Source organism: Mastacembelus armatus, chromosome 21 (assembly GCF_900324485.2).
Source record: "Mastacembelus armatus chromosome 21, fMasArm1.2, whole genome shotgun sequence".
Lineage (NCBI taxonomy): Eukaryota > Metazoa > Chordata > Actinopteri > Synbranchiformes > Mastacembelidae > Mastacembelus > Mastacembelus armatus.
The window spans coordinates 24,790,089-24,813,948 of NC_046653.1; the positions used below are offsets into that span (position 1 = coordinate 24,790,089).

At 44.1% G+C, this 23,860-nt stretch overlaps 3 protein-coding genes across 3 annotated transcripts; all 3 read right to left on the bottom strand.

Moving 5' to 3' along the window:
* Nucleotides 1–1,609: 1,609 nt before the first annotated feature.
* LOC113123164 (trace amine-associated receptor 13c-like) lies at nt 1,610–3,767 on the bottom strand. Its single transcript, XM_026294988.1, has 2 exons — nt 3,759–3,767; nt 1,610–2,419 (listed from the first exon to the last, which is right to left on the bottom strand). The coding sequence occupies exons 1-2, from the start codon at nt 3,765–3,767 to the stop codon at nt 1,610–1,612; spliced, it is 819 nt and encodes a 272-aa protein (XP_026150773.1).
* A 2,892-nt stretch (nt 3,768–6,659) lies between these two features.
* LOC113123819 (trace amine-associated receptor 13c-like) lies at nt 6,660–8,006 on the bottom strand. The gene is made up of 2 exons (XM_026296124.1): nt 7,837–8,006; nt 6,660–7,470 (listed from the first exon to the last, which is right to left on the bottom strand). Exons 1-2 carry the CDS (start codon nt 8,004–8,006, stop codon nt 6,660–6,662), a joined length of 981 nt encoding a protein of 326 aa, XP_026151909.1.
* Nucleotides 8,007–19,296: 11,290 nt separating this feature from the next.
* LOC113123856 (trace amine-associated receptor 13c-like) lies at nt 19,297–20,646 on the bottom strand. Its single transcript, XM_026296184.1, has 2 exons — nt 20,477–20,646; nt 19,297–20,110 (listed from the first exon to the last, which is right to left on the bottom strand). Exons 1-2 carry the CDS (start codon nt 20,644–20,646, stop codon nt 19,297–19,299), a joined length of 984 nt encoding a protein of 327 aa, XP_026151969.1.
* Nucleotides 20,647–23,860: the final 3,214 nt, after the last annotated feature.

Consider the following 23,860-nt stretch of genomic DNA (forward strand, 5'->3'; position numbering starts at 1 on the left):
AGTATGGGTTTTCTCCCCAGCTCAGCCGCCAGATGTTGGAGTTTTCCCTGTTGAATAAGAGGGTCACATCTCTGCGCCTTCGGGTCTGGGACAGGTCTCTCACTGTTGTTTCCGCCTATGGGCTGAACAGCAATGCAGAGTACCCGGCCTTTTTGGAGTTTCTGGAATTGGTGCTGAAAGTTGCTCCAACTGGGGACTCCATCATTCTGCTGGGGGATTTCAACACTTATGTGGGCAGTGACAGTGAAACCTAGAGTGTATTGATTGGGAGGAACTGCCCCCCTGATTTGAACCTGTATGGTGTTCTGTTGTTGGACTTCTGTGCTAGTCGCAGCTTGTCCATAATGAACACCATGTTCAAACATAAGGGTGTCCACCAGTGCAAATGTCACCAGGACACCCTAGGCCGGAGGTCTATGATCGGCTTTGTGGGCTGTGGGAGAAAGCTGGAGCATCTGCAGTAAAGCCACACAGACATGGGGAGAACATGCAAAGTCCATCAAAAATGCAGGAATGGGATTCAAACCTGGAACCTTCTTACTGTAAAGCAACAATGTGAACCACTGCTCTTTGGGGGTTTACTCCGTTTTATTGAAGATTATTTCTTCCATTTTGAGAGAGTCATCTTTTAGTTAGATGTTCAAATATTGGACAGCCCTGTCCTCACGCGCAAACACTCCCTATTCTCACTCAGATGTGCTCTGCTCTGTCAGTCTGAGCTCAGGTATGAAGCTGCTTGGACTAATGTCCTGTGCTCATTCCTAAATCCTCCTCACACTCAGGCTGCTGCTGCACACTAATCAAACGCCTGCTCTCACTCGTGGAGTTTTAGACATCTCCTGTTCATGGGACCACAATCTTTTTTTTTTCCACATGTAGATGGACAGATGTGGTATCTTGAGCATTATGTTTGTGTGACTTTCAGAAAAACTAAAGACTTTCAGAACATCTATCAGCTTTTAGAACAGATGGGTTTGCTTTTCTTGAGCTATGGCTACAACAGCAACAGGCCAAAGGTTTCCAGGACAATGACTCACATCACTTGTGAGATCTTCTGGCAAGTTAAAACTTGCACAACAAAGAAAAAAAACTACCTCTACATTTGTAGTACCTGTGTCGAGACAGCTTATGTAACTGTGAGTTTCATTCCTCATTCTTTACGTCTCTGGGAAACACTAATTGAGCTTAATTTCATTGTTCTTACTGATAGGTGTAGTCTAGTGATGCCACAAAACTGTGATTTTAACATCCACCAGTCTGGAATCACGACTAAATAATACTGCACTTCAGTTTTTTTCATAGTTGAAACATCTTCTCTCCCTAAATGCTTCACTCACCACCATCACATTTCTAACAATTAGGGATAGAGCATATAGGAATTATTATTTCAGTTTATTTTTAGTGTCTACCAACTTGTAAATGTTCCCCAATGGTGTCAGTGTTGGGGGCTTGGAGGTTTATTAAATTTTCCATAAGTTGCAATCCTTGATTAAAATGAAGTGCAGTGACACATATAGTGATTATATACTATATTTATATCCTGTATACAAACAAAGAAACAAGGATTTTCTCTTGTACTTTCTGAATCAAATCTAATTTCACAGTCTCTCTACAGTACGTTGGCCTCACGAGATCCAGGTTGCAGAATCTTCAGAGTGACAATGAGTTTAACAGCTTTTCTAAACCAGGGATAAAACAAGGCATAGATCAGAGGGTTCAGACAGGAGTTACAATAGAACAGGTAGAGAACAAAGGCAGCAGATGAGCCACTTAGTGCAGTGTCTCCTGCATATGACACACAGTAATATGGACACAAACACATTAAAAACACAGCTACTAGAACACCAAGAGTCCTGGCTGCTTTCAGCTCAGATTTTGTTGTTACAGTCACTGAACGCTGCAGTGTGACAGCTGTAATGTGAGAGCGCATGGCCCGAGCCTGAGACACAGCCACAACAAACACTCTCATATACAGAACTATGATGACTGTAACTGGAGCAATAAAGGTCACAACAACATCAGCAATTCCTGCAATATAGCTAATAACAAACACACACTGTCCATAGCAGGAGTTATATCTGCCTGGTTCAGGCAGTTCATCCTTAAAATAGATACTGTAGTAGAAAACAGAAATGAGCCAACACAGACAAACACAAAGTTTCACTCTTCTCTCAGTGACTCTGGTGGGGTAATGCAGAGGGTCACAAATAGCCACATAACGGTCAATTGATATCAGAACTATGATTTCCTCTGCGGTAGTAGCAATGATGAAGGACACATATTTATATAGACAACACATGAGATCACCAAGAAACCAGCAGTCTGTTTGTCGGAGGGTTTCTCCAGGCATTACCACAAGGCCCACAAGAAAGTCTGAGACAGCCAGAGAGAGGAGGAGGGTGTTAGTGTTTGTGTGGAGCTGCCTGGAGGAAAAGAGAAAAGTGTCATTAACCAACAAGTTGTGTTCAATATCTCTGAATGTTTCCTGATCTGTCACATCTGTAGTCACCATATGGTTAAGTGTAGACTATTAAAACTACTTGGTTGAGTTCAGTGGATAGAAACCAGTGCTGATTATTTGTTGAAGACAGGACATGAACTGTGTTTTCTGGTGTCAAATATCAGTCAGACATTTGTGTTTCATTTTGCAAAAACAGTCAACAAGGCAGAATAGAAGTCTAGTGTGTCAACATATGAACCATGATTTAGTAAAAGCCTAAAGACAGTTCTTGTAAATGTACAGCAGCTGTTCACATTTTAAGACAAAAATCATAGAGAAGTGAATCTGTGCCTGAAGTGGGAGATTGAGATGATGATGAGCAGGTTCAGAGCCACAGTGAGCACAGAGACAGAGAACAGCCCAATGTGAAGGAACAAAACATCATTCCCATGAAATGTGGGCTTCCTGCAGGAGGTGTTGAGTTGTGGAAAGCAGAGCTCTGCTCCATCCTCAACCTCCATCTTCAGAGTCCTGCAGAGAGCTGCAGCTTTGTGAACAAAACTGACTCATATAACTGATTTACCTCTCACCTTTTCTTAGTTCATCCCCTCCTCTTTGTGTCAGTGTCTGCTGGTCTCTGAGGTCCCTCCTTCGTGTGTGGGTGTGTGTATTTGTTTTTAATCTTAGGTTTGCTCCTCACTTGTTCCCACCTCCTGTTGGTTCAAAGGGAGCAAAAAAACTTTCTTGGGCATTTTCCATTCCCATAGTTACACACTTCAATTAGATGCATCATGTTATGAACAGAGCTGGGATAGGCTCCATCAGATCCCTGTGACCCTGGCCTTCAGGAAAAAGTGGTTATAGAAAATGGATGGATGGATCTTATGAACAATCTGAAAAAGGAAAAGTAGCAGCCTTCCATCGTCAGAGTCCTGCAGAGAGCTGCAGGTTTCTGAACAAAACTGACTTATGTAACTGATTTAGCTCTCACCTTTTTTTAGTTCATGCCCTCCTCTTTGTTTCAGTGTCCGTTTATCCCTCCTCCCTGTGTATGTGCTCTAATGTAGTCAGTTTTCCAGACAGTGGTTTTCACACTGACAAAACAACTAAAGATGTTTTTGCAGGAAAGAAGGTAGAAAGAAAGTTCTGTTTTCCCTCACCTATACCCACGTCCACCTCCTGTTTATGTAATTTAAGGGACTCAACAGGAGTCCCCATCAGGGGAGAAGAATAAGGGGACCTCATTCACCAATGTATTCACCCCAGAGATCATAATCAGCCATTATCCACCCTTTATCTATACCACCTTATTCCTAACCAGCGTCATCCTATCCCAGCTCTTTTTGGGTGAAAGGCAGGGGTCCACCCTGGACAGGTCCCCAGTCCATCACAGGGCCACATAGAGACAAATAACCTCACACAGTCACACTCACTCCTATGGGCAATTTAGAGTCACCAATCAACCTGACATACATGTTTTTGGACTGTGGGCAGAAACCGGAGTACCTGGAGAAAACCCATGCAAGCACAGGGAGAACATGCAAACTCCACACAGAAAGGACTCTGATGGGTTGTGAATCTGTGGCCTTCTCGCTGTGAGGCAAGAGTGCTAACCACTCACCCACCGCGCTGCTCCAACCCAACTCATTACAGTCATTATCTTGCCCTCAGTCTTCTTCACAGTCAGTCTCCAACACAGTCTGCCCCAGTCCTGATATCTCAGGTGGTTCAAGGTCCCACTATTATATTCAAGCCCCATTTTTATTGAGCTGAAAGCTCAAGCAGCATGCCCTTCACCCCCTTAGTACTTGTCCAAGCAACCTGTCCGCACCCTCCGATTGGCATCAGCTTCCCGTCTGGGCTGCACACCAGAAAGATCGCCTCCAAGGCTACTCACCAGAACGTCAATTCACCTTCAGAGCCACCCTCTAGAACAGCCAGCTGGAGAGGCTGTCCTCCAGAATGCCCCCTGGTTCTAGTTTATATGCAATGCAGAACCTCTGAAAATATGGTGAGACTCTCTGGATTTCAACTCCCTGCCCTCTTGCCCACTCTCTTATTGTTTTGTTACTTGGATTCTATTTTATGCTAGTCTATGTTCTACGTACTTTCCAGAGACTTGAAAGATTCTTTATTGCTCAGTTTCTATTTATTCGCTGAGAAATTTCAGTTTAATAATGAACTAATTACATTGTCACCTTGCTTTTCCTTGTGTTGTCTGCATTCTTCAGCCCAGCTTGTTGGTGTTAGAAATGTGACAGAAGCAGCAACTCTAGAATATTTTCACCAACAGATGTTTTTATGCCTTTTTATGTTCTATTATATTACAGGTATGAATGCAAAACATTTGCATATCTCATTTTGACATGCAAGTTGATGCCACTTATGATATGAGCCATGGGCTTTTCTGGTTCTTCTCCCACCAATTCTCTGGTAGAGCTTGTGTTTTCTTGTTGTTGCTGGTGTACAAAGGTCTCTCTTCCGGTTCCAATGGACCTTAAATGCAGAGAAAGGCTTCAGCCGATTTAAGAGATTCATTTGCCATTAAGGTTGTCTTGGAGGAATAGTTGAAGGGAGCTCAGCATCTGATCTGTATTCTCACTGAACACAAGAATCTGAAATATATTTGGGTGGTTCAGCAACTGAGCCCCAGGTTTGCCAGATGGGCCCTCTTTTCCACCACATTTATACTTTACCGTTTCATACTGCCCAGGCTCTACAAACACCAAGGCCGATTTCTTGTCCCAAAGTATGGAGTTGACACTTCATACACTGCTCCTGGGACCATTGTTCAGACTACCTTCATTGTGACACCTCTTCAGTGGGAGATTGACAAGGAAATCCAGGAGAGGATGGAGCATTAGCCCAGACCTCCCAGATATCCACCTGAGTAGATCTTCATGCCACAAGCCCTTCACAGCTGGCTCATTCCCTGGGTTATTTCAACGCTCATGTGGGCAGTGACAGTGAAACCTAGAGGGGCTTGACTGGGAACAACAGCCTCCCCGATTTGAACCCAAGTGGTGTTCTGTTGTTGGACTTATGTGCTAGTCGCAGTTTGTCCATAATGAACACCATGTTCAAGCATAAGGGTGTCCACCAGTGCACATGGCACTAGGACACCCTAGGCCGGAGGTCTATGATCAGCTTTGTGGGCTGTGGGAGAAAGCTGGAGCATCTGCAGTAAAGCCATACAGACATGGGGAGAACATGCAAAGTCCACAAAGAAAGACAGGAATGGGATTCAAACCCAGAGCCTTCTTACTGTAAAGCGACAATGTGAACCACTACTCTTTGGGGCTTTACTCCTTTTTATTGAAGATTATTTCTTCCATTTTTAGAGAGTCATCTTTTAGTTAGATGTTCAAATATCGGACAGCCCTGTCCTCACGCGCAAACACTCCCTATTCTCACTCAGATGTGCTCTGCTCTGTCAGTCTGAGCTCAGGTATGAAGCTGCTTGGACTAATGTCCTGTGCTCATTCCTAAATCCTCCTCACACTCAGGCTGCTGCTGCACACTAATCAAACGCCTGCTCTCACTCGCAGAGTTTTAGACATCTCCTGTTCATGGGACCACATTCTTTTTTTTTCCACATGTAGATGGACAGATGTGGTATCTTGAGCATTATTTTTATGTGACTTTCAGAAAAACTAAAGACTTTCAGAACATCTATCAGCTTTTAGAACAGATGGGTTTGCTTTTCTTGAGCTATGGCTACAACAGCAACAGTCCAAAGGTTTCCAGGACAATGACTCACATCACTTGTGAGATCTTCTGGCAAGTTAAAACTTGAGCAGCAAACAAAAACAAAGCTACCTCTACATTTGTAGTAGGTGAGTCGAGACAGCTTAAGTAACTGTGAGTTTCATTCCTCATTCTTTACGTCTCTGGGAAACACTAATTGAGGTTAGTTTCATTGTTCTCACTAGCGTAGTGATTACACCACCATCACATTTCTAACAATTAGGGATAGAGCATATAGGAATTATTATTTGTGTTTAGTTTTAGTCTCTACCAACTTGTAAATGTTCCTCAATGGTGTCAGTGTTGGGGTCATGGAAGTTTTATTAAAGTTTTCATAAGTTGCAATCCTTGATTAAAATTAAGTGCAGTGGCACATATAGTGATTATATACTGTATTTATATCTTGTATACAAACAAGGAAAAGAAGATTTTCACTTGTACCTTTTGAATCAAATCTAATTTCACAGTCTCTTTACAGTACGTTGGCCTCACGAGATCCAGGCTGCAGAATCTTAAGAGTGACAATGAGCTTAACAGTTTTTCTAAACCAGGGATATAACAAGGCATAGATCAGAGGGTTCAGACAGGAGTTAAAATAGTACAGATAGAGAACAAAGGCAGCAGATGAGCCACTTACTGAGGTGTCTCCTGCAAGTGACACACAGTAATATGGGCAGAAACACATTAAAAACACAACTACAACAACACCAAGAGTCCTGGCTGCTTTCAGCTCAGATTTTGTTGTTGTCACTGAACGCTGCAGTGTGACAGCTGTAATGTGAGAGCGCATGGCCCGAGCCTGAGACACAGCCACAACAAACACTCTCATATACAGAACTATGATGACAGTAACTGGAGCAATGAAGGTCAGAACCAGGTCTACAACTCCTGCAATATAGCTAATGACAAACACACACTGTCCGTAGCAGGAGTTATATCTGCCTGGTTCAGTCAGTTCATCCTTAAAAAAGAGACTGTAGTAGAAAACAGAACCTAGCCAACACAGACAAACACAGAGTTTCACTCTTCTGTCTGTGACTCTGGTGGGGTAATGCAGAGGGTCACAAATAGCCACATAACGGTCGGCTGATATCAGAACCATGTTTTCTACTGAGGTAGTAGCAATGATGAAGGACACATATTTATATAGAGAACACATGAGATCACCAAGAAACCAGCAGTCTGTGTGTCGGAGGGTTTCTCCAGGCATCAGCACAAGGCCCACGAGAAAGTCTGAGACAGCCAGAGAGAGGAGAAGGGTGTTAGTGTTTGTGTGGAGCTGCCTGGAGGAAAAGAGAAAAGTATCATTAACCAACAAGTTGTGTTCAATATCTCTGAATGTTTCCTGATCTGTCACATCTGTAGTCACCATATGGTTAAGTGTAGACTATTAAAACTACTTGGTTGAGTTCAGTGGATAGAAACCAGTGCTGATTATTTGTAGTAGACAGGACATGAACTGTGGTTTCTGGTGTCAAAAATCAGTCAGACATTTGTGTTTCATTGTGCACAAACAGTCAACAAGGCAGAACAGAAGTCTAGTGTGTCAACATGAACCATGATTTAGTAAAAGCCTAAAGACATTTCTTGTTAATGTACAGCAGCTGTTCACATTTGAAGACAAAAATCATAGAGAAGTGAATTTGTGCCTGAAGTAGGAGATTGAGATGATGATGAGCAGGTTCAGAGCCACAGTGAGCACAGAGACAGAGAACAGCCCAATGTGAAGGAACAAAACATAATTCCCATGAAATGTGGGCTTCCTGCAGGAGGAGTTGAGTTGTGGAAAGCAGAGCTCTGCTCCATCCTCAACCTCCATCTTCAGAGTCCTGCAGAGAGCTGCAGCTTTGTGAACAAAACTGACTCATATAACTGATTTACCTCTCACCTTTTCTTAGTTCATCCCCTCCTCTTTGTGTCAGTGTCTGCTGGTCTCTGAGGTCCCTCCTTCGTGTGTGGGTGTGTATATTTGTTTTTAATCTTAGGTTTGCTCCTCACTTGTTCCCACCTCCTGTTGGTTCAAAAAGAGCAAAAACTTTCTTGGGCATTTTCCATTCCCATAGTTACACACTTCAATTAGATGCATCATCTTATGAACAGAGCTGGGATACGCTACAGCAGATCCCTGTGACCCTGGCCTTCAGGAAAAAGTGGTTATAGAAAATGGATGGATGGATCTTATGAACATTCTGAAAAGGCAAAAGTAGCAGTCTTCCATCGTCAGAGTCCTGCAGAGAGCTGCAGGTTTCTGAACAAAACTGAGTTATGTAACTGATTTAGCTCTCACCTTTTCTTAGTTCATGCCCTCCTCTTTATTTCAGTGTCCGTTTATCCCTCCTCCCTGTGTATGTGTTGTAATGTAGTCAGTTTTTCAGACAGTGGTTTTCACACTGACAAAACAACTAAAGATGTTTTTGCAGGAAAGAAGGTAGAAAGAAAGTTCTGTTTTCCCTCACCTATACCCACTTCCACCTCCTGTTTATCTAATTTAAGGGACTCAACAGTAGTCCCCATCAGGGGAGAAGAATAAGGGGACCTCATACACCAATTTATTCACCCCAGAGACCATAATCAGCCATTTTCCAACCTTTATCAATACCACCTTTTTCCTAACCAGGGTCATCCTATCCCAGCTCTTTTTGGGTGAAAAGCAGGGGTACACCCTGGACAGGTCACCAGTCCATCACAGGGCCACATAGAGACTAACAACCTCACACAGTCACACTCACTCCTATGGGCAATTTAGAGTCACCAATCAACCTGACATACATGTTTTTGGACTGTGGGCAGAAACCGGAGTACCTGGAGAAAACCCACGCAAGCACAGGGAGAACATGCAAACTCCACACAGAAAAGTCTCTGATGGGTTGCGAACCTGTGGCCTTCTCGCTGTGAGGGAAGAGTGCTAACCAATGAACCACCGTGCTGCTCCAGTCCAACTCATTACAGTCATTATCTTGCCCTCAGTCTTCTTCACGGTCAGTCTCCACCACAGTCTCACAGTCTGCCCCCAGTCCTGATATCTCAGGTGGTTCAAGGTCCCACTATGTTACTCAAGCCCCAGCCTCTGAAACCAGCAGGGGCTCATCCCCTTTTTATTGAGCTGAAAGCTCAAGCAGCATGCCCTTCACCCCCTTAGTACTTGTCCAAGCAACCTGTCTACACCCTTCGATTGGCATCAGCTTCCCGTCTGGACTGCACACCAAAAAGATCGCCTCTAAGGCTACTCACCAGAACGTCAGTTCACCTGCAGAGCCACCCTCTAGAACAGCCAGCTGGAGAGGCTGTCCTCCAGAACGCCCCCTGGTTCTAGTTTATCTGCAATGCAGAACCTCTGAAAATATGGTGAGACTCTCTGGATTTCAACTCCCTGCCCTCTTGCCCACTCTCTTATTGTTTTATTACTTGGCTGCTAGTTTATGCTAGTTTATGTTCTGCATACTTTCCAGAGACTTGAAAGATTCTTTATTGCTCAGTTTCTGTTTATTGGCTGAGAAATTTCAGTTTAATAATGAACTATTTACATGGTCACCTTGCTCTTCCTTGTGTTGTCTGCATTCTTCAGCCCAGCTTGTTGGTGTTAGAAATGTGACAGAAGCAGCAACTCTAGAATATTTTCACCACCAGATGCAAGCGTGTTGCAGCCCAGGCGGTGACGGCGGCAAAAACTCGGGTATGGGAGGAGTTCGGTGAGGCCTCTGAGAAGGACTACCTGTCAGCTCCGAAGAAATTCTGGCAAACCGTCCGGCACCTCAGGGAAGCAGTGCTCTACCAACACTGTTTACAGTGGAAGTGGGGAGCTGCTGACCTCGACTTCATAAGGGAAGTAGGTGCTGGGGATTCGGGGGCTGATGCATCCATCACCCAAGCCGAAGTCACTGAGGTAGTTCGGCAGCTCCTCGGTGGCAAAGCACCGGGGGTGGATGAGGTCCGTCCCAAGTACCTCAAGTCTCTGGATGTTGTTGGGCTGTCATGGCTGACACGCCTGTGCAACATTGCGTGGCGTTCGGGGACAGTACCCCTGGATTGGCAGACCGGGGTGGTGGTTTCTCTTTTTAAGAAGGGAGACTGGAGGGTGTGTTCCCACTAGAGGCATCACACTCCTCAGCTTCCCAGGGAAGGTCTATGCCAGGGTGCTGGAGAGGAGGATCTGGCCGGTGGTCGAACCTCGGATCCAGGAGGAACAATGCTGTTTCTGTCCTGGGCGTGGAACACTGGACCAACTCTACACACTCTCGAGGGTGCTTGAGGGTTCATGGGAGTTTGCCCAACCAGTCCACATGTGTTTTGTGGATTTGGAGAAGGCATTCGACTGGGTCCCTCGTGACATCCTGTGGGAGGTGCTCCAGGAGTATGGGGTCCGGGGCCCTTTGCTGAGGGCCATCCGGTCTCTGTACAAACGGAGCAGGAGCTTGGTTCACATTGCCGGTAGTAAGTCAGACCTGTTCCCAGTGCGCGTTGGACTCCGGCAGGGCTGCCCTTTGTCACCGGTTCTGTTCATTACTTTTATGGACAGAATTTCTAGGCGCAGCCAGGGGCTGGACGGAGTCCAGTTCGGAGACCACAGGATTTCATCTCTGCTCTTTGCAGATGATGTTGTCCTGTTGGCTCCATCGAGCCAGGATCTCCAGCGTGCACTGGGGCGGTTTGCAACTGAGTGTGAAGCGGCTGGGATGAGAATCACCACCTCCAAGTCCGAGGCCATGGTACTCAACCGGAAAAAGGTGGCTTGCCATCTCCAGGCCAGGGGAGTAATCTTGCCTCAAGTGGAGGAGTTTTACTATCTCGAGGTCTTGTTCACGAGTGAGGGAAGGACGGAACACGAGATTGACAGACGGATCGGGGCATCGGCAGCAGTAATGCAGTCAGTGTACCGGTCCGTTGTGGTGAAGAAGGAGCTAAGCTGGAAGGCGAAGGTCTCGATTTACCGGTCAATCTACGTTCCTACTCTCACCTATGGTCATGAACTCTGGGTCATGACCGAAAGAACAAGATCGCGGATACAAGTGGCTGAAATGAGCTTCCTCCACAGGGTGGCCGGGCGCTCCCTTAGAGATAGGGTGAGGAGCTCGGTCACCCGGGAGGAGCTCGGTGTAGAGCCGCTGCTCCTCCACATCGAGAGCTGTCAGTTGAGGTGGCTCGGGCATCTGTTTCGGATGCCTCCTGGGCGCCTTCCTGGGGAGGTGTTCCGGGCATGTCCCACTGGGAGGAGGCCCCGGGGAAGACCCAGGACACGCTGGAGGGACTATGTCTCCCGGCTGGCCTGGGAATGCCTTGGTCCCCCCCCGGAAGAGCTGGAGGAAGTGTCCAGGGAGAAGGAAGTCTGGGTATCCCTGATTCGGCTACTGCCCCCGCGACCCGGCCCCGGATAAGCCAAAGAAGATGGATGGATAGATGTTTTTATGCCTTTTTTGAATATTTGAAAACATTTGCATTTCTCATTTTGTCATGCAAGTTGGTGCTACTTATGATATGAGCCATGGGCTTTCCTGGTTCTTCACCCACCAATCCTCTGGTAGAGCTTGTGTTTTCCTGTTGTTGCTGGTGTACAAAGGTCTCTCTTCCAGTTCCAGTGGACCTTAAATGCAGAGAAAGCCTTCAGCCGACTTAAGAGAATCACTTGCCATTAAGGTTGTCTTGGAGGAACAGTTCAAGGGGAGCTCAGCATCTGTTCTGTATTCTCACTGAACACAAGAATCTGAAATATATTTGGGTAGTTCAGGAACTGAGCCCCAGGTTTACCAGATGGGCCCTCTTTTCCACCACATTTATACTTTACCATTTCATACTGCCCAGGCTCTAAAAACACCAAGGCCGATTTCTTGTCCCAAAGTATGTGGTTGACACTTCATACACTGCTCCTGGGACCATTGTTCAGGCTACCTTCATTGTGACGTAGTGTATTGCTCTCCGGGTAAGCGAATCACTTTCTCTTGCAAGCGTGTCCTGTTGTGTGTGTTGTATAGTTCGTCTACAGATTAGCAACAGACTAGCTATAGTCTAACACACCTAAAAACCAACTAAATTCTTAACAATTCATTAACTGCTATATTCCGGTACTAGTCAAGTACCTTTCTATTTTGACTGGTATTTATTGCTATTTCCTGACTTAGAACTCATTAGCCTACCGGTTAGCTTAGCTAGCTAGTTAGCTTAGCTAACATGGTCTCTCCCTCTCTCTCTCTTTCTTGCTCAGTGTGCCACATGTTTAGTTATTCCTCTGCCTCCTTTAGCGATAATGATACTGTGGGATTTTACAACAGAGCAAACGGTCACTGACTTACGCCAAAGTGGGGGTTGAATGTTTGCTTGACACTTTCATGGTATGTGGTTCTGTCTGTTTATTGGTTTAGTGTTTTAGGATTGAGGGTTGTAAATAACTGCCAACAATTTGTTTCTTTGATGGTAAGAAGACTGAAGATAGTACCTGAACAAACAATTTCGGGGGTCTGTTCAGGATTAGTCCACAGTACTGTATATAAACTGGTGTTGTAACACAGACGTCAGAGGATTTCTGCAAGGACATCCTCTCCGGGCCTGTGATTTAACCTGAGATGATTCATCACACTTGTGGTTCTTTTCTGAGAATTAGCAACTCTCATACTTAAAGAAATTTCCACCACAGTACCTGTAATAAGTGTAAGGTTCTGCTAGCCTTGGAGGCGAGGATCACTGATTTGGAAGCGCGGCTCCGCACCTTCGAACAAAAGCCAGCTAGCCTAGCCCCGTTAGCAGGTGTGGAGCCACCGAGCTCAGAGTCTGTTAGCGGTCCAAGGGCAGCTCCGGAGCAGCCCGGAGAATTAGCCTGGATGACGGTCCAACGGAAACATACTCCTAAGCAGAAGCCCACGGCTCATCACCTGCCTGTTCACGTTTCTAATAGATTTTCCCCGTTCAGTGACACACCCGCTGAGAAACCGACTCTGCTAATTGGCGATTCGGGAACGTGAAAATAGAGACACCAGCGACCATAGTCAAATGTATTCCTGGGGCCAGAGCGGGCAACATCGAGTCAAATCTGAAGCTGCTGGCTAAGGCTAATCGTAAATATGGAAACATTGTTATTCACGTTGGCAGCAATGACACCCGATTACGCCAATCGGAGGTCACTAAAATTAATGTTGAGTCGGTGTGTAACTTTGCCAAATTAATGTCGGACTCCGTAGTTTTCTCTGGACCCCTCCCCAATCTGACCAGTGATGACATGTTTAGCCACATGTTGTCGTTCTGTCGCTGGCTGTCTAGGTGGTGTCCAGCAAACGATGTGGGCTTCATAGACAATTGGGCCACTTTCTGGGGAAAACCCGGTCTGGTAGCCAGAGATGGCATCCATCCCACTTTGAATGGTGCAGCTCTCATCTCCAGAAATTTGGCCGAGTTTATTAGCCAACCTAAAGCCTGACAATCCAGAGTGGGGACCGGGACGCAGAGACTCATTAAAACTAAAACGCCTCTCTGCAGTTTCCTTAGAGCCGCCGCCCCCCTCAAACCACATAGAGACTGTGTCTGCCCCTCGAACATATAAATCAAATAAATCAGAAGTTAACAGGAGTTATTCATAAAAACTTAATAAAAATTAAGACCACTCCTCTTATTTACAGAAAAACAGAACAGTCAGATGTGGATTATTAAATATCAGGTCTCTTTCATCTAAGTTTCTGTTAGTAAATGATTTGATAACTGATCACCAAATTGACCTACTTTATCTTACTGAAACCTGGCTACAGCAGGATGAATATGTCAGTCTGAATGAATCAATCCCCCTCAGTCATAAAAATGATCATGTTCCTCGAAGCACAGGTCGAGGTGGAGGAGTAGCTACAATCTTCCACTCACTTATTATTAAACTTTCATCCTCAGAACAGTTATAACTCATTTGAGAGCCTCACTCTTAGTCTCTCACATCCAAACTGGAAAACACAAAAACCAGTTCTACTTGTCACTGTGTACCGTCCACCTGTCCCTTACTCAGAATTTTTAACTGAATTCCCAGACTTCCTGTCTAATTTAGTGCTTAGTTCAGATGAAGTCATTATAGTAGGAGATTTTAACATTCATGTAGATGTTGAAAATAATAGTCTCAGCATAATTCTATATTCATAATTCATAATTCATTTAATTCTATATTAAATTCAATTGGTTTCATTCAAAATGTTAATAAACCTACCCACTGTTTTAATCACATCCATGATCTTGTTCTGACCTATGGCATCAAAATTTAACATCTAATAGTTTTACCCCAAAATCCTGTTTTGTCAGATCATTCTTTAATAACTTTTGAATTTAAGATGATGGATCATGCAGCGTTTGGAAGAAAATTCCACTACAGCAGATGTTTATCTGACAACACTGTTAATAAATTTAAGAAAATGATTCCATCTTTATTTACATCTATGCCAAGTATAAACACAGTGGAGGGCAGCTGCTTCAATCCCACTCCCTACCAAATTGATCATGTTGTTGACAGTGCTGTAACTTCACTGCGTGAAACGCTTGATTCTGTAGCCCCTCTGAAAAAGAAGTTAGTGATTCAGAGAAGACTAGCCCCATGGTATAATTTACATATTCGTACCTTAAAGCAGGCATCACGAAGGCTGGAAAGGAAGTGGCGTTCCACAAACTTAGAGGAAATTTTTCTAGCCTGGAAAAACAGTCTACTAACATATAAAAAAGCTCTCCGTAAAGCCAGAACTGCATACTATTCATCACTAATAGAGGAAAATAAGAACAATCCCAGGTTTTTTTCAGCACTGTAGCCAGGCTGACAAAAAGTCACAGCTCTGTTGAGCCCAGTGTTCCCTTAGCTCTCAGCAGTGATGAATTTATGAGTTTCTTTACAAATAAAATCACAACTATTAGAGATAAAATTCAGCAGATGCTTCCTATACCTGCAATAAATGAATCTTCTACTACAGTAGCTCTTGAATCATCTGTAGGACCTCAGTTATGTTTAGACTGCTTCTCTCCCATAGATCTCTCTGAATTTACATCAGTAGCTGCTTCATCGAAATCATCAACGTGTCTCTTAGACCCCATCTCGACTAGACTGCTTAAAGACACCCTGCCATTAATTAACTCATCTTTATTAGACTTAGTAAATGTATCTCTAGTATCAGGCTACGTACCACAGACCTTTAAGACTGCAGTAATCAAACCTTTACTCAAAAAGCCTAGTCTTGATCCAGGAGTCTTGGCTAATTATAGACCAATATCCAACCTGCCATTTATTTCTACAATCCTAGAAAAAGCTGTTGCTAAGCAGCTATCAGACCACTTACACAGGAATGAACTATTTGAAGATTTTCAATCAGGATTTAGAGCACATCATAGTACAGAAACAGCACTGTTAAAAGTTACCAATGATCTTCTCTTAGCCTCAGATAATGGACTTGTTTCTATACTTGTCCTCCTAGACCTTAGTGCTGCATTCGACACCATTGACCACAACATCTTCTTACAGAGACTGGAGCATGTGACTGGTATCAGAGGAACAGTGTTAAAATGGTTCCAATCCTATTTATCGGACAGATTCCAGTTTGTTTGTGTCCATGATGAACCTTCCACATGAACTAAAGTTAGTTATGGAGTTCCACAAGGCTCTGTGCTAGGACCGATTCTGTTCACCCTGTACATGCTTCCTTTAGGCTATGTCATTAGGAAGCACTCTGTTAATTACCACTGCTATGCAGATGATACTCAGTTGTATCTATCTATTAAACCTGTTAACACAAACCAGTTAACCAGACTTCAAGCCTGTCTAACTGACATAAAGGCCTGGATGACCAGTAACTTTTTACTTTTAAACTCAGAGAAAACAGAAGTCATTATATTTGGGCCAAAAAATCTCAGAAATAACTTTTCTAAAATTAAGGCAAGGCAAGGCAAGTTTATTTATATAGCACAGTTCATACACAGAGTAATTCAAAGTGCTTTACAGAAATAAAAGACAGGTTAAAATACATAAGCAAGAATAAAAAATAAAAAGGCATGCCACCACTTTGTCACCATATTTGCCCCTAATGATATCGACTATCGGACCACGCTGACCCATATTTGTGGGTCCCCTACTTTCAGTTTGTCCAATCCCTGATGGACTAAAAGTACCTCAACACAGACTATCTGCGGAGACGATCCTGAGTCCCGGACTCTTACGTCTAGGATCGAGTAGGCTACAGCTGGAGGTTCCAAACCCCTTATTTAAGTCTACAGCTGTTTAGACCCGTATTCTAAGGATAACACTAAAGCACCAGGGTTCCTAACCCCTGAGTCCCTGACCCAATTGGCTTTAGATCGAAGGTTCCCAACATAATCAACTTAGAGTACTGACCGTGAGTCCGATTGTCTCCCCCAACTGGACCAAAGTAGGACAAAAAGACAGTTTTAGAAAAGAAACAATAAATAATAATAAAAGTTAAAATTTAATATTAAAGGAAACTGAGTGCAGATAGATCGATTTGGCAGGTCAAATGTTATATGCCACAGTAAAAAGAAAGGTTTTTAGCCTGGACTTAAACATTGCCAGAGATGAGGCTTGTCTAATATCATCAGGAAGACTATTCCAGGTTTTAGCTGCATATAACTGAAACGCTGCTTCTCCCTGTTTAGTCCTGACTCTGGGCACGAGCAGAAGGCCTGTCCCTGATGTTCTCAGAGTTCGAGATGGTTCATATGGCATCAGCATGTCAGAGATGTAATGTGGTGCTGAGCCATGAAGAGACTTATACACAAGCAGTGCTGTTTTGAAGTCTATTCTCTGAGAGACAGGAAGCCAGTGCAAAGATCTGAGAACAGGAGTAATGTGGTTGTACTTCCTGGTTCTAGTCAGGACCCGAGCAGCAGCGTTCTGAATGTACTGTAGCTGCCTTACAGTACATGAACAGGCCGTTACAGTAATCTAACCTGCTAGAGATAAATGCATGGAGTCTCTCCAAGTCTGGTTTAGACAAGATCCCTTTGATTCTGGCAATGTTTTTGAGATGGTAAAATGCTGACGATGTTATCGATTTAATGTGGCTGTTAAAATTTAAGTCTGAGTCCATGATTACCCCTAGATTTCTGGCTTGATTTTTAAATTTTAGAGAAAGAGACTCGAGGTGACTGCTGACACTTTCTCTTTGTTTCTGAGGCCCAAAGATGATTATTTCAGTCTTGTCACTGTTTATTTGGAGAGAGTTGTTTTGCATCCACAGAGTGATCTGTTCAATACAGCTGCACAGTGAGTCAACTGGTCCATATTCACCAGCTGTGAGTGAAATGTAAATCTGAGTGTCATCTGCATAGTTATGGTAGGACACATTATTAGTTGTATCTAGACCTTAGTGCTGGATTCGACACCATTGACCACAACATCTTATTACAGAGATTGGAGCATGTGACTGGTATCAGAGGAACAGCGTTAAAATGGTTCCAATCCTATTTATCGGACAGATTCCAGTTTGTTTATGTCCATGATGAACCTTCCACATTTTACAAATTATAGCTACTCTAGATGGCATAGCCCTGGCCTCCAGCACTACTGTAAAAAACCTTGGAGTTATTTTTGACCAGGACATGTCCTTTAACTCACACATAAAACAAATCTCTAGAACTGCATTCTTTCACCTGTGCAACATTTCCAAAATTAGGAACATCCTGTCTCAAAATGATGCAGAAAAACTAGTCCATGCATTTGTTACCTCAAGGCTAGATTACTGTAACTCATTATTATCTGGATGTCCCAATATCTCCATAAAAAGCCTCCAGTTAATCCAGAATGCTGCAGCCAGACTCCTGACAGGAACTAGCAAGAGAGATCATATTTCTCCTATATTAGCTTCTCTTCATTGGCTCCCTGTAAAATATAGAATATAATTTAAAATCCTTCTTCTCACATACAAACCCCTTCATGATCAAGCTCCTTCATACCTTAAAGACCTCATAGTACCATATTATGTGGGCTGTGGGAGAAAGCTGGAGCATCTGCAGTAAAGCCACACAGACATGGGTAGAACATGCAAAGTCCACAAAGAAAGGCAGGAATGGGATTCAAACCTGGAACCTTCTTACTATAAAGCGACAATGTGAACCACTGCTCTTCGGGGGTTTACTCCTTTTTATTGAAGAATATTTCTTCCATTTTGAGAAAGTCATCTTTTAGACACATGTTCAAATATTGGACAGCCCTGTCCTCACGTGCAAACACTCCCCACTCTCACTCAGATGTGCTCTGCTCTGTCAGTCTGAGCTCAGGTATGAAGCTGCTTCGATTAATGTCCTGTGGTCATTCCTAAATCGTCCTCACACTCAGGCTGCTGCTGCACACTCATCAAATGCCTCCTCTCACTCGCAGAGTTTTAGACATCTCCTGGTCATGGGACCATGTTCTTTTTTTTCCACATGTAGATGGACAGATGTGGTATCTTGAGCATTATGTTTGTGTGACTTTCAGAAAAACCAAAGACTTTCAGAACATCTATCAGCTTTTAGAACAGATGGGTTTGCTTTTCTTGAGCAGATGGCTACAACAGCAACAGGCCAAAGGTTTCCACGACAAGGCATCACTTGTGAGATCTTCTGGCAAGCTAAAACTTGAGCAGCAAAGACAATAAAGCTACCTCTACATTTGTAGTAGCTGAGTCGAGACAGCTGAAGTAACTGTGAGTTTCATTCCTCATTCTTTACGTCTCTGGGAAACACTAATTGGGCTTAATTTCATTGCTCTCACTGTGTAGTGTAGTAATGCTGTCATCATCACTGTGATTTTAACATCCACCAGTCTGTGGAATCGTCAGTAAAAAATACTGCACTTCAGTTTTTTCCATTGTTGAAACATCTTCTGTCCCTAAATTCTTCACTCACCACCATCACATATCTAACAATTAGAGATAGAGCATATAGGAATTATTATTTCAGTTTATTTTTAGTGTCTACCAACTTGTAAATGTTCCCCAATGGTATCAGTGTTGGGGGCTTGGAGGTTTATTAAATTTTACATAAGTTGCAATCCTTGATTAAAATTAAGTGCAGTGACACATATAGTGATTATATACTGTGTTTATATCCTTTATGCAAAGAAAGAAACAAGGATATTCACTTGTACTTTTTGAATCACATCTAATTTCACAGTCTCTCTACAGTACGTTGGCCTCACGAGATCCAGGCTGCAGAATCTGAAGAGTGACAATGAGCTTAACAGTTTTTCTAAACCAGGGATAAAACAAGGCATAGATCAGAGGGTTCAGACAGGAGTTACAATATAACAGGTAGAGAACAAAGGCAGCAGATGAGCCATTTAGTGCAATGACTCCTGCAAGTGACACACGGTAATATGGACAGAAACACATCAAAAACACAGCTACTAGAACACCAAGAGTCCTGGCTGCTTTCAGCTCAGATTTTGTTGTTAGACTCACTGAACGCTGCAGTGTGACAGCTGTAATGTGAGAGCGCATGGCCCGAGCCTGAGACACAGCCACAACAAACACTCTCATATACAGAACTATGATGACAGTAACTGGAGTAATAAAGGTCACAACCAGGTCAACAACTCCTGCAATATAGCTAATAACCAACAGACACTGTCCGTAGCAGGAGTTATATCTGCCTGGTTCAGGCAGTTCATCCTTAAAAAAGAGACTGTAGTAGAAAACAGAACCTAGCCAACACAGACAAACACAGAGTTTCACTCTTCTGTCTGTGACTCTGGTGGGGTAATGCAGAGGGTCACAAATAGTCACATAACGATCGACTGATATCAGAACCATGTTTCCTACTGAGGTGGAGGTAATGATGTAGGACACATATTTATATAGAGAACACATGAGATCACCAAGAAACCAGCAGTCTGTTTGTCGGAGGGTTTCTCCAGGCATCAGCACAAGGCCCACGAGAAAGTCTGAGACAGCCAGAGAGAGGAGGAGGGTGTTAGTGTTTGTGTGGAGCTGCCTGGAGGAAAAGAGAAAAGTGTCATTTACCAACAAGTTGTGTTCAATATCTCTGAATGTTTCCTGATCTGTCACATCTGTAGTCACCATATGGTTAAGTGTAGACTATTAAAACTACTTGGTTGAGTTCAGTGGATCGAAACCAGTGCTGATTATTTGTTGGAGACAGGACATGAACTGTGGTTTCTGGTGTTAAATATCAGTCAGACATTTGTGTTTCATTGTGCACAAACAGTCAACAAGGCAGAATAGAAGTCTAGTGTGTCAACATGATCCATGATTTAGTAAAAGCCTAAAGACAGTTCTTGTAAATGTACAGCAGCTGTTCACATTTTAAGACAAAAATCATAGAGAAGTGAATCTGTGCCTGAAGTGAGAGATTGAGATGATGATGAGCAGGTTCAGAGCCACAGTGAGCACAGAGACAAAGTACAGCACAATCTGAAGGAGTACAACATCAGACCACATAAATGTGGGCTTCCTGCAGGAGGTGTTGAGTTGTGGAAAGCAGAGCTCTGCTCCATCCTCAACCTCCATCTTCAGAGTCCTGCAGAGAGCTGCAGCTTTGTGAACAAAACTGACTCATATAACTGATTTACCTCTCACCTTTTCTTAGTTCATCCCCTCCTCTTTGTTTCAGTGGCTGCTGGTCTCTGAGGTCCCTCCTCCCTGTGCATGTTTTGTGTTTTAATGTGTTCAGTTTTCCAGACAGTGGTTTTCACACTGACAAAACAACTAAAGATGTTTTTGCAGGAAAAAAGATAGAAAGTTCTGTTTTCCCTCACCTATACCCACTTCCACCTCCTGTTTATCTAATTTAAGGGACTCAGCAGGAGTCCCCATCAGGGGAGAAGAATAAGGGGATCTCATACACCAAAGTATTCAACCCACAGACCATAATCAGCCATTTTCGAACCTTTATCTTTACCATCATATTCCTAACCAGGGTCATCCTATCCCAGCTCTTTTTGTGTGAAAGACAGGGGTCCACCCTGGACAGGTCACCAGTCCATCACAGGGCCACATAGAGACAAACAACCTCACACACTCACACTCACTCCTATGGGCAATTTAGAGTCACCAATCAACCTGACATACATGTTTTTGGACTGTGGAAGAAAACCGGAGTACCTGGAGAAAACCCACGCAAGCACAGGGAGAACATGCAAACTCCACACAGAAAAGTCTCTGATGGGTTGCGAACCCGTGGTTTTCTCACTGTGAGGCAAGAGTGCTAACCACTAACCCACCGTGCTGCTCCAGCCCAACTCATTACAGTCATTATCTTGCCCTCAGTCTTCTTCATGGTCAGTCTCCACCACAGTCTGCCCCCAGTCCTGATATCTCAGGTGGTTCAAGGTCCCACTATGTTACTCAAGCCCCAGCCTCTGAAACCAGCAGGGGCTCATTCCCTTTTTATTGAGCTGAAAGCTCAAGCAGCATGCCCATCATCCCCTTAGTACTTGTCCCAACAACCTGTCTACACCTTCCGATTGGCATCAGCTTCCCTCTGGACTGCACACCAAAAAGATCGCCTCTAAGGCTACTCACCAGAACGTCAGTTCACCTGCAGAGCCACCCTCTAGAATAGCCAGCTGAAAAGGCTGTCCTCCAGAACACCCCCTGGGTGTAGTTTGTCTGCAATGCAGAACCTCTTAAAATATGGTGAGACTCTCTGGATTTAAACTCCCTGCCCTCTTGCCCACTCTCTTATTGTTTTGTTACTTGGCTGCTAGTTCATGCTAGTTTATGTTCTGCATACTTTCCAGAGACTTGAAAGATTCTTTATTGCTCAGTTTCTATTTATTCGCTGAGAAATTTCAGTTTAATAATGAACTAATTACATTGTCACCTTGCTTTTCCTTGTGTTGTCTGCATTCTTCAGCCCAGCTTGTTTGGTGTTAGAAATGTGACAGAAGCAGCAACTCTAGAATATTTTCACCACCAGATGTTTTTATGCCTTTTTATGTTCTATTATATTACAGGTATGAATGCAAAACATTTGCATATCTCATTTTGTCATGCAAGTTGGTGCTACTTATGATATGAGCCATGGGCTTTCCTGGTTCTTCTCCCACCAATTCTCTGGTAGAGCTTGTGTTTTCTTGTTGTTGCTGGTGTACAAAGGTCTCTCTTCCGGTTCCAATCGACCTTAAATGCAGAGAAAGCCTTCAGCCGACTTAAGAGATTCACTTGCCATTAAGGTTGTCTTGGAGGAATAGTTGAAGAGAGCTCAGCATCTGTACTGTATTCTCACTGAACACAAGAACCTGAAATATATTTGGGTAGTTCAGCAACTGAGCCCCAGGTTTTCCAGATGGGCCCTCTTTTCCTCCACATTTATACTTTACCATTTCATTGTGCCCAGGCTCTACAAACACCAAGGCCGATTTTTTGTCCCAAAGTATTGAGTTGACACTTTATACACTGCTCCTGGGACCATTGTTCAGACTACCTTCATTGTGACACCTTTTCAGTGGGAGATTGACAAGGAAATCCGGTAGAGGACAGAGGATTAGCCCAGACCTCCCAGATATCCACCTGAGTAGATCTTCATGCCACAAGCCCTTCACAGCTGGCTCATTACCTGGCCACAATCAATCTCCAGCTGTCTAGCCAAAAACAGAATTCATTCTTCATTCTTTGCTATTAAGAAGAAATGGAGGTAATTAGTATATTCAACCACTGCAGCAACTTAAGATTGGTCCAACCTTTCAGGTATCTCTTCTCAGATTAATTGTTCCCAGTGCCCTGCAAAGAATGGAGCCACTGGAGAATCCATCACCATCCATCAAAACTGACAATGATCCAGTATCTGTGGTTCATGCACTAATGAATTTAAGATAAAGACTGAGCCAACTGCAATCTGTGGTGTTTTGGGAGGGTTACAGCCCAGAGGAGAGATCCTGCTAGGTGTGCCCCTTGGAGAGTCCAGTAGAGCTCTGATCCATTTCCTCCAAGTGGCTGTGCCAGCTACTCCCAATGGACCAGCACTTAGTTGTTGTTTACCCCATCTGTCCTACATCTGTTCTACATTCTGTTGACCACAAATTTATACCCCCCTCCTGGAACTGCCACCTTATCATGGTGGAGGGATTTGAGTGTCCAGGGGCTTGAAGGCTTGTGGCTGGGTCTCCCCAATGTGGCCCAGCCAGGCAAATCCCGAAACAGCGATATGGGGCGCCCTTCTATGCGCCCACCACCCGCAGGAGGATCAATAAGGGGTCAGTACTTTGGGGATAGGGCAGTAGTTGAAGGCAGATGCTGAAACTGGCTCTAGGGACATGGAATGTCACCTCAATGGGGCGGAAGGAGCCTGAGCTTGTGCAGGAGGTTGAGCAATACCGATTAGAGATAGTTGCGCTCACCTCCACGTACAGTCTGTGCTCTGAAACCCAACTCTTTGAGAAGGATTGGACTCTTCTACTCTGGAGTTGCCTGCGGCGAGAGGCGTCAGGCTAGTGTGGGCTTGCTCCCCAGCTCAGCCGCCAGATGGTGGAGTTTTCCCCGTTGAATGAGAGGGTCACTTCCCTGCACCTTTAAGTCGGGGACAGGTCTCTCACTGTGGTTTTGGCTGAGAGTTGCTCCAACTGGGGACTCCATCATTCTGCTGGGGGATTTCAACGCTCATGTGGGCAGTGACAGTGAAACCTAGAGGGGCTTGATTGGGAGGAACAGCCTCCCGGTTTGAACCCGAGTGGTGTTCTGTTTTTGGACTTCTGTGCTGGTCGCAGCTTGTCCATAATGAACA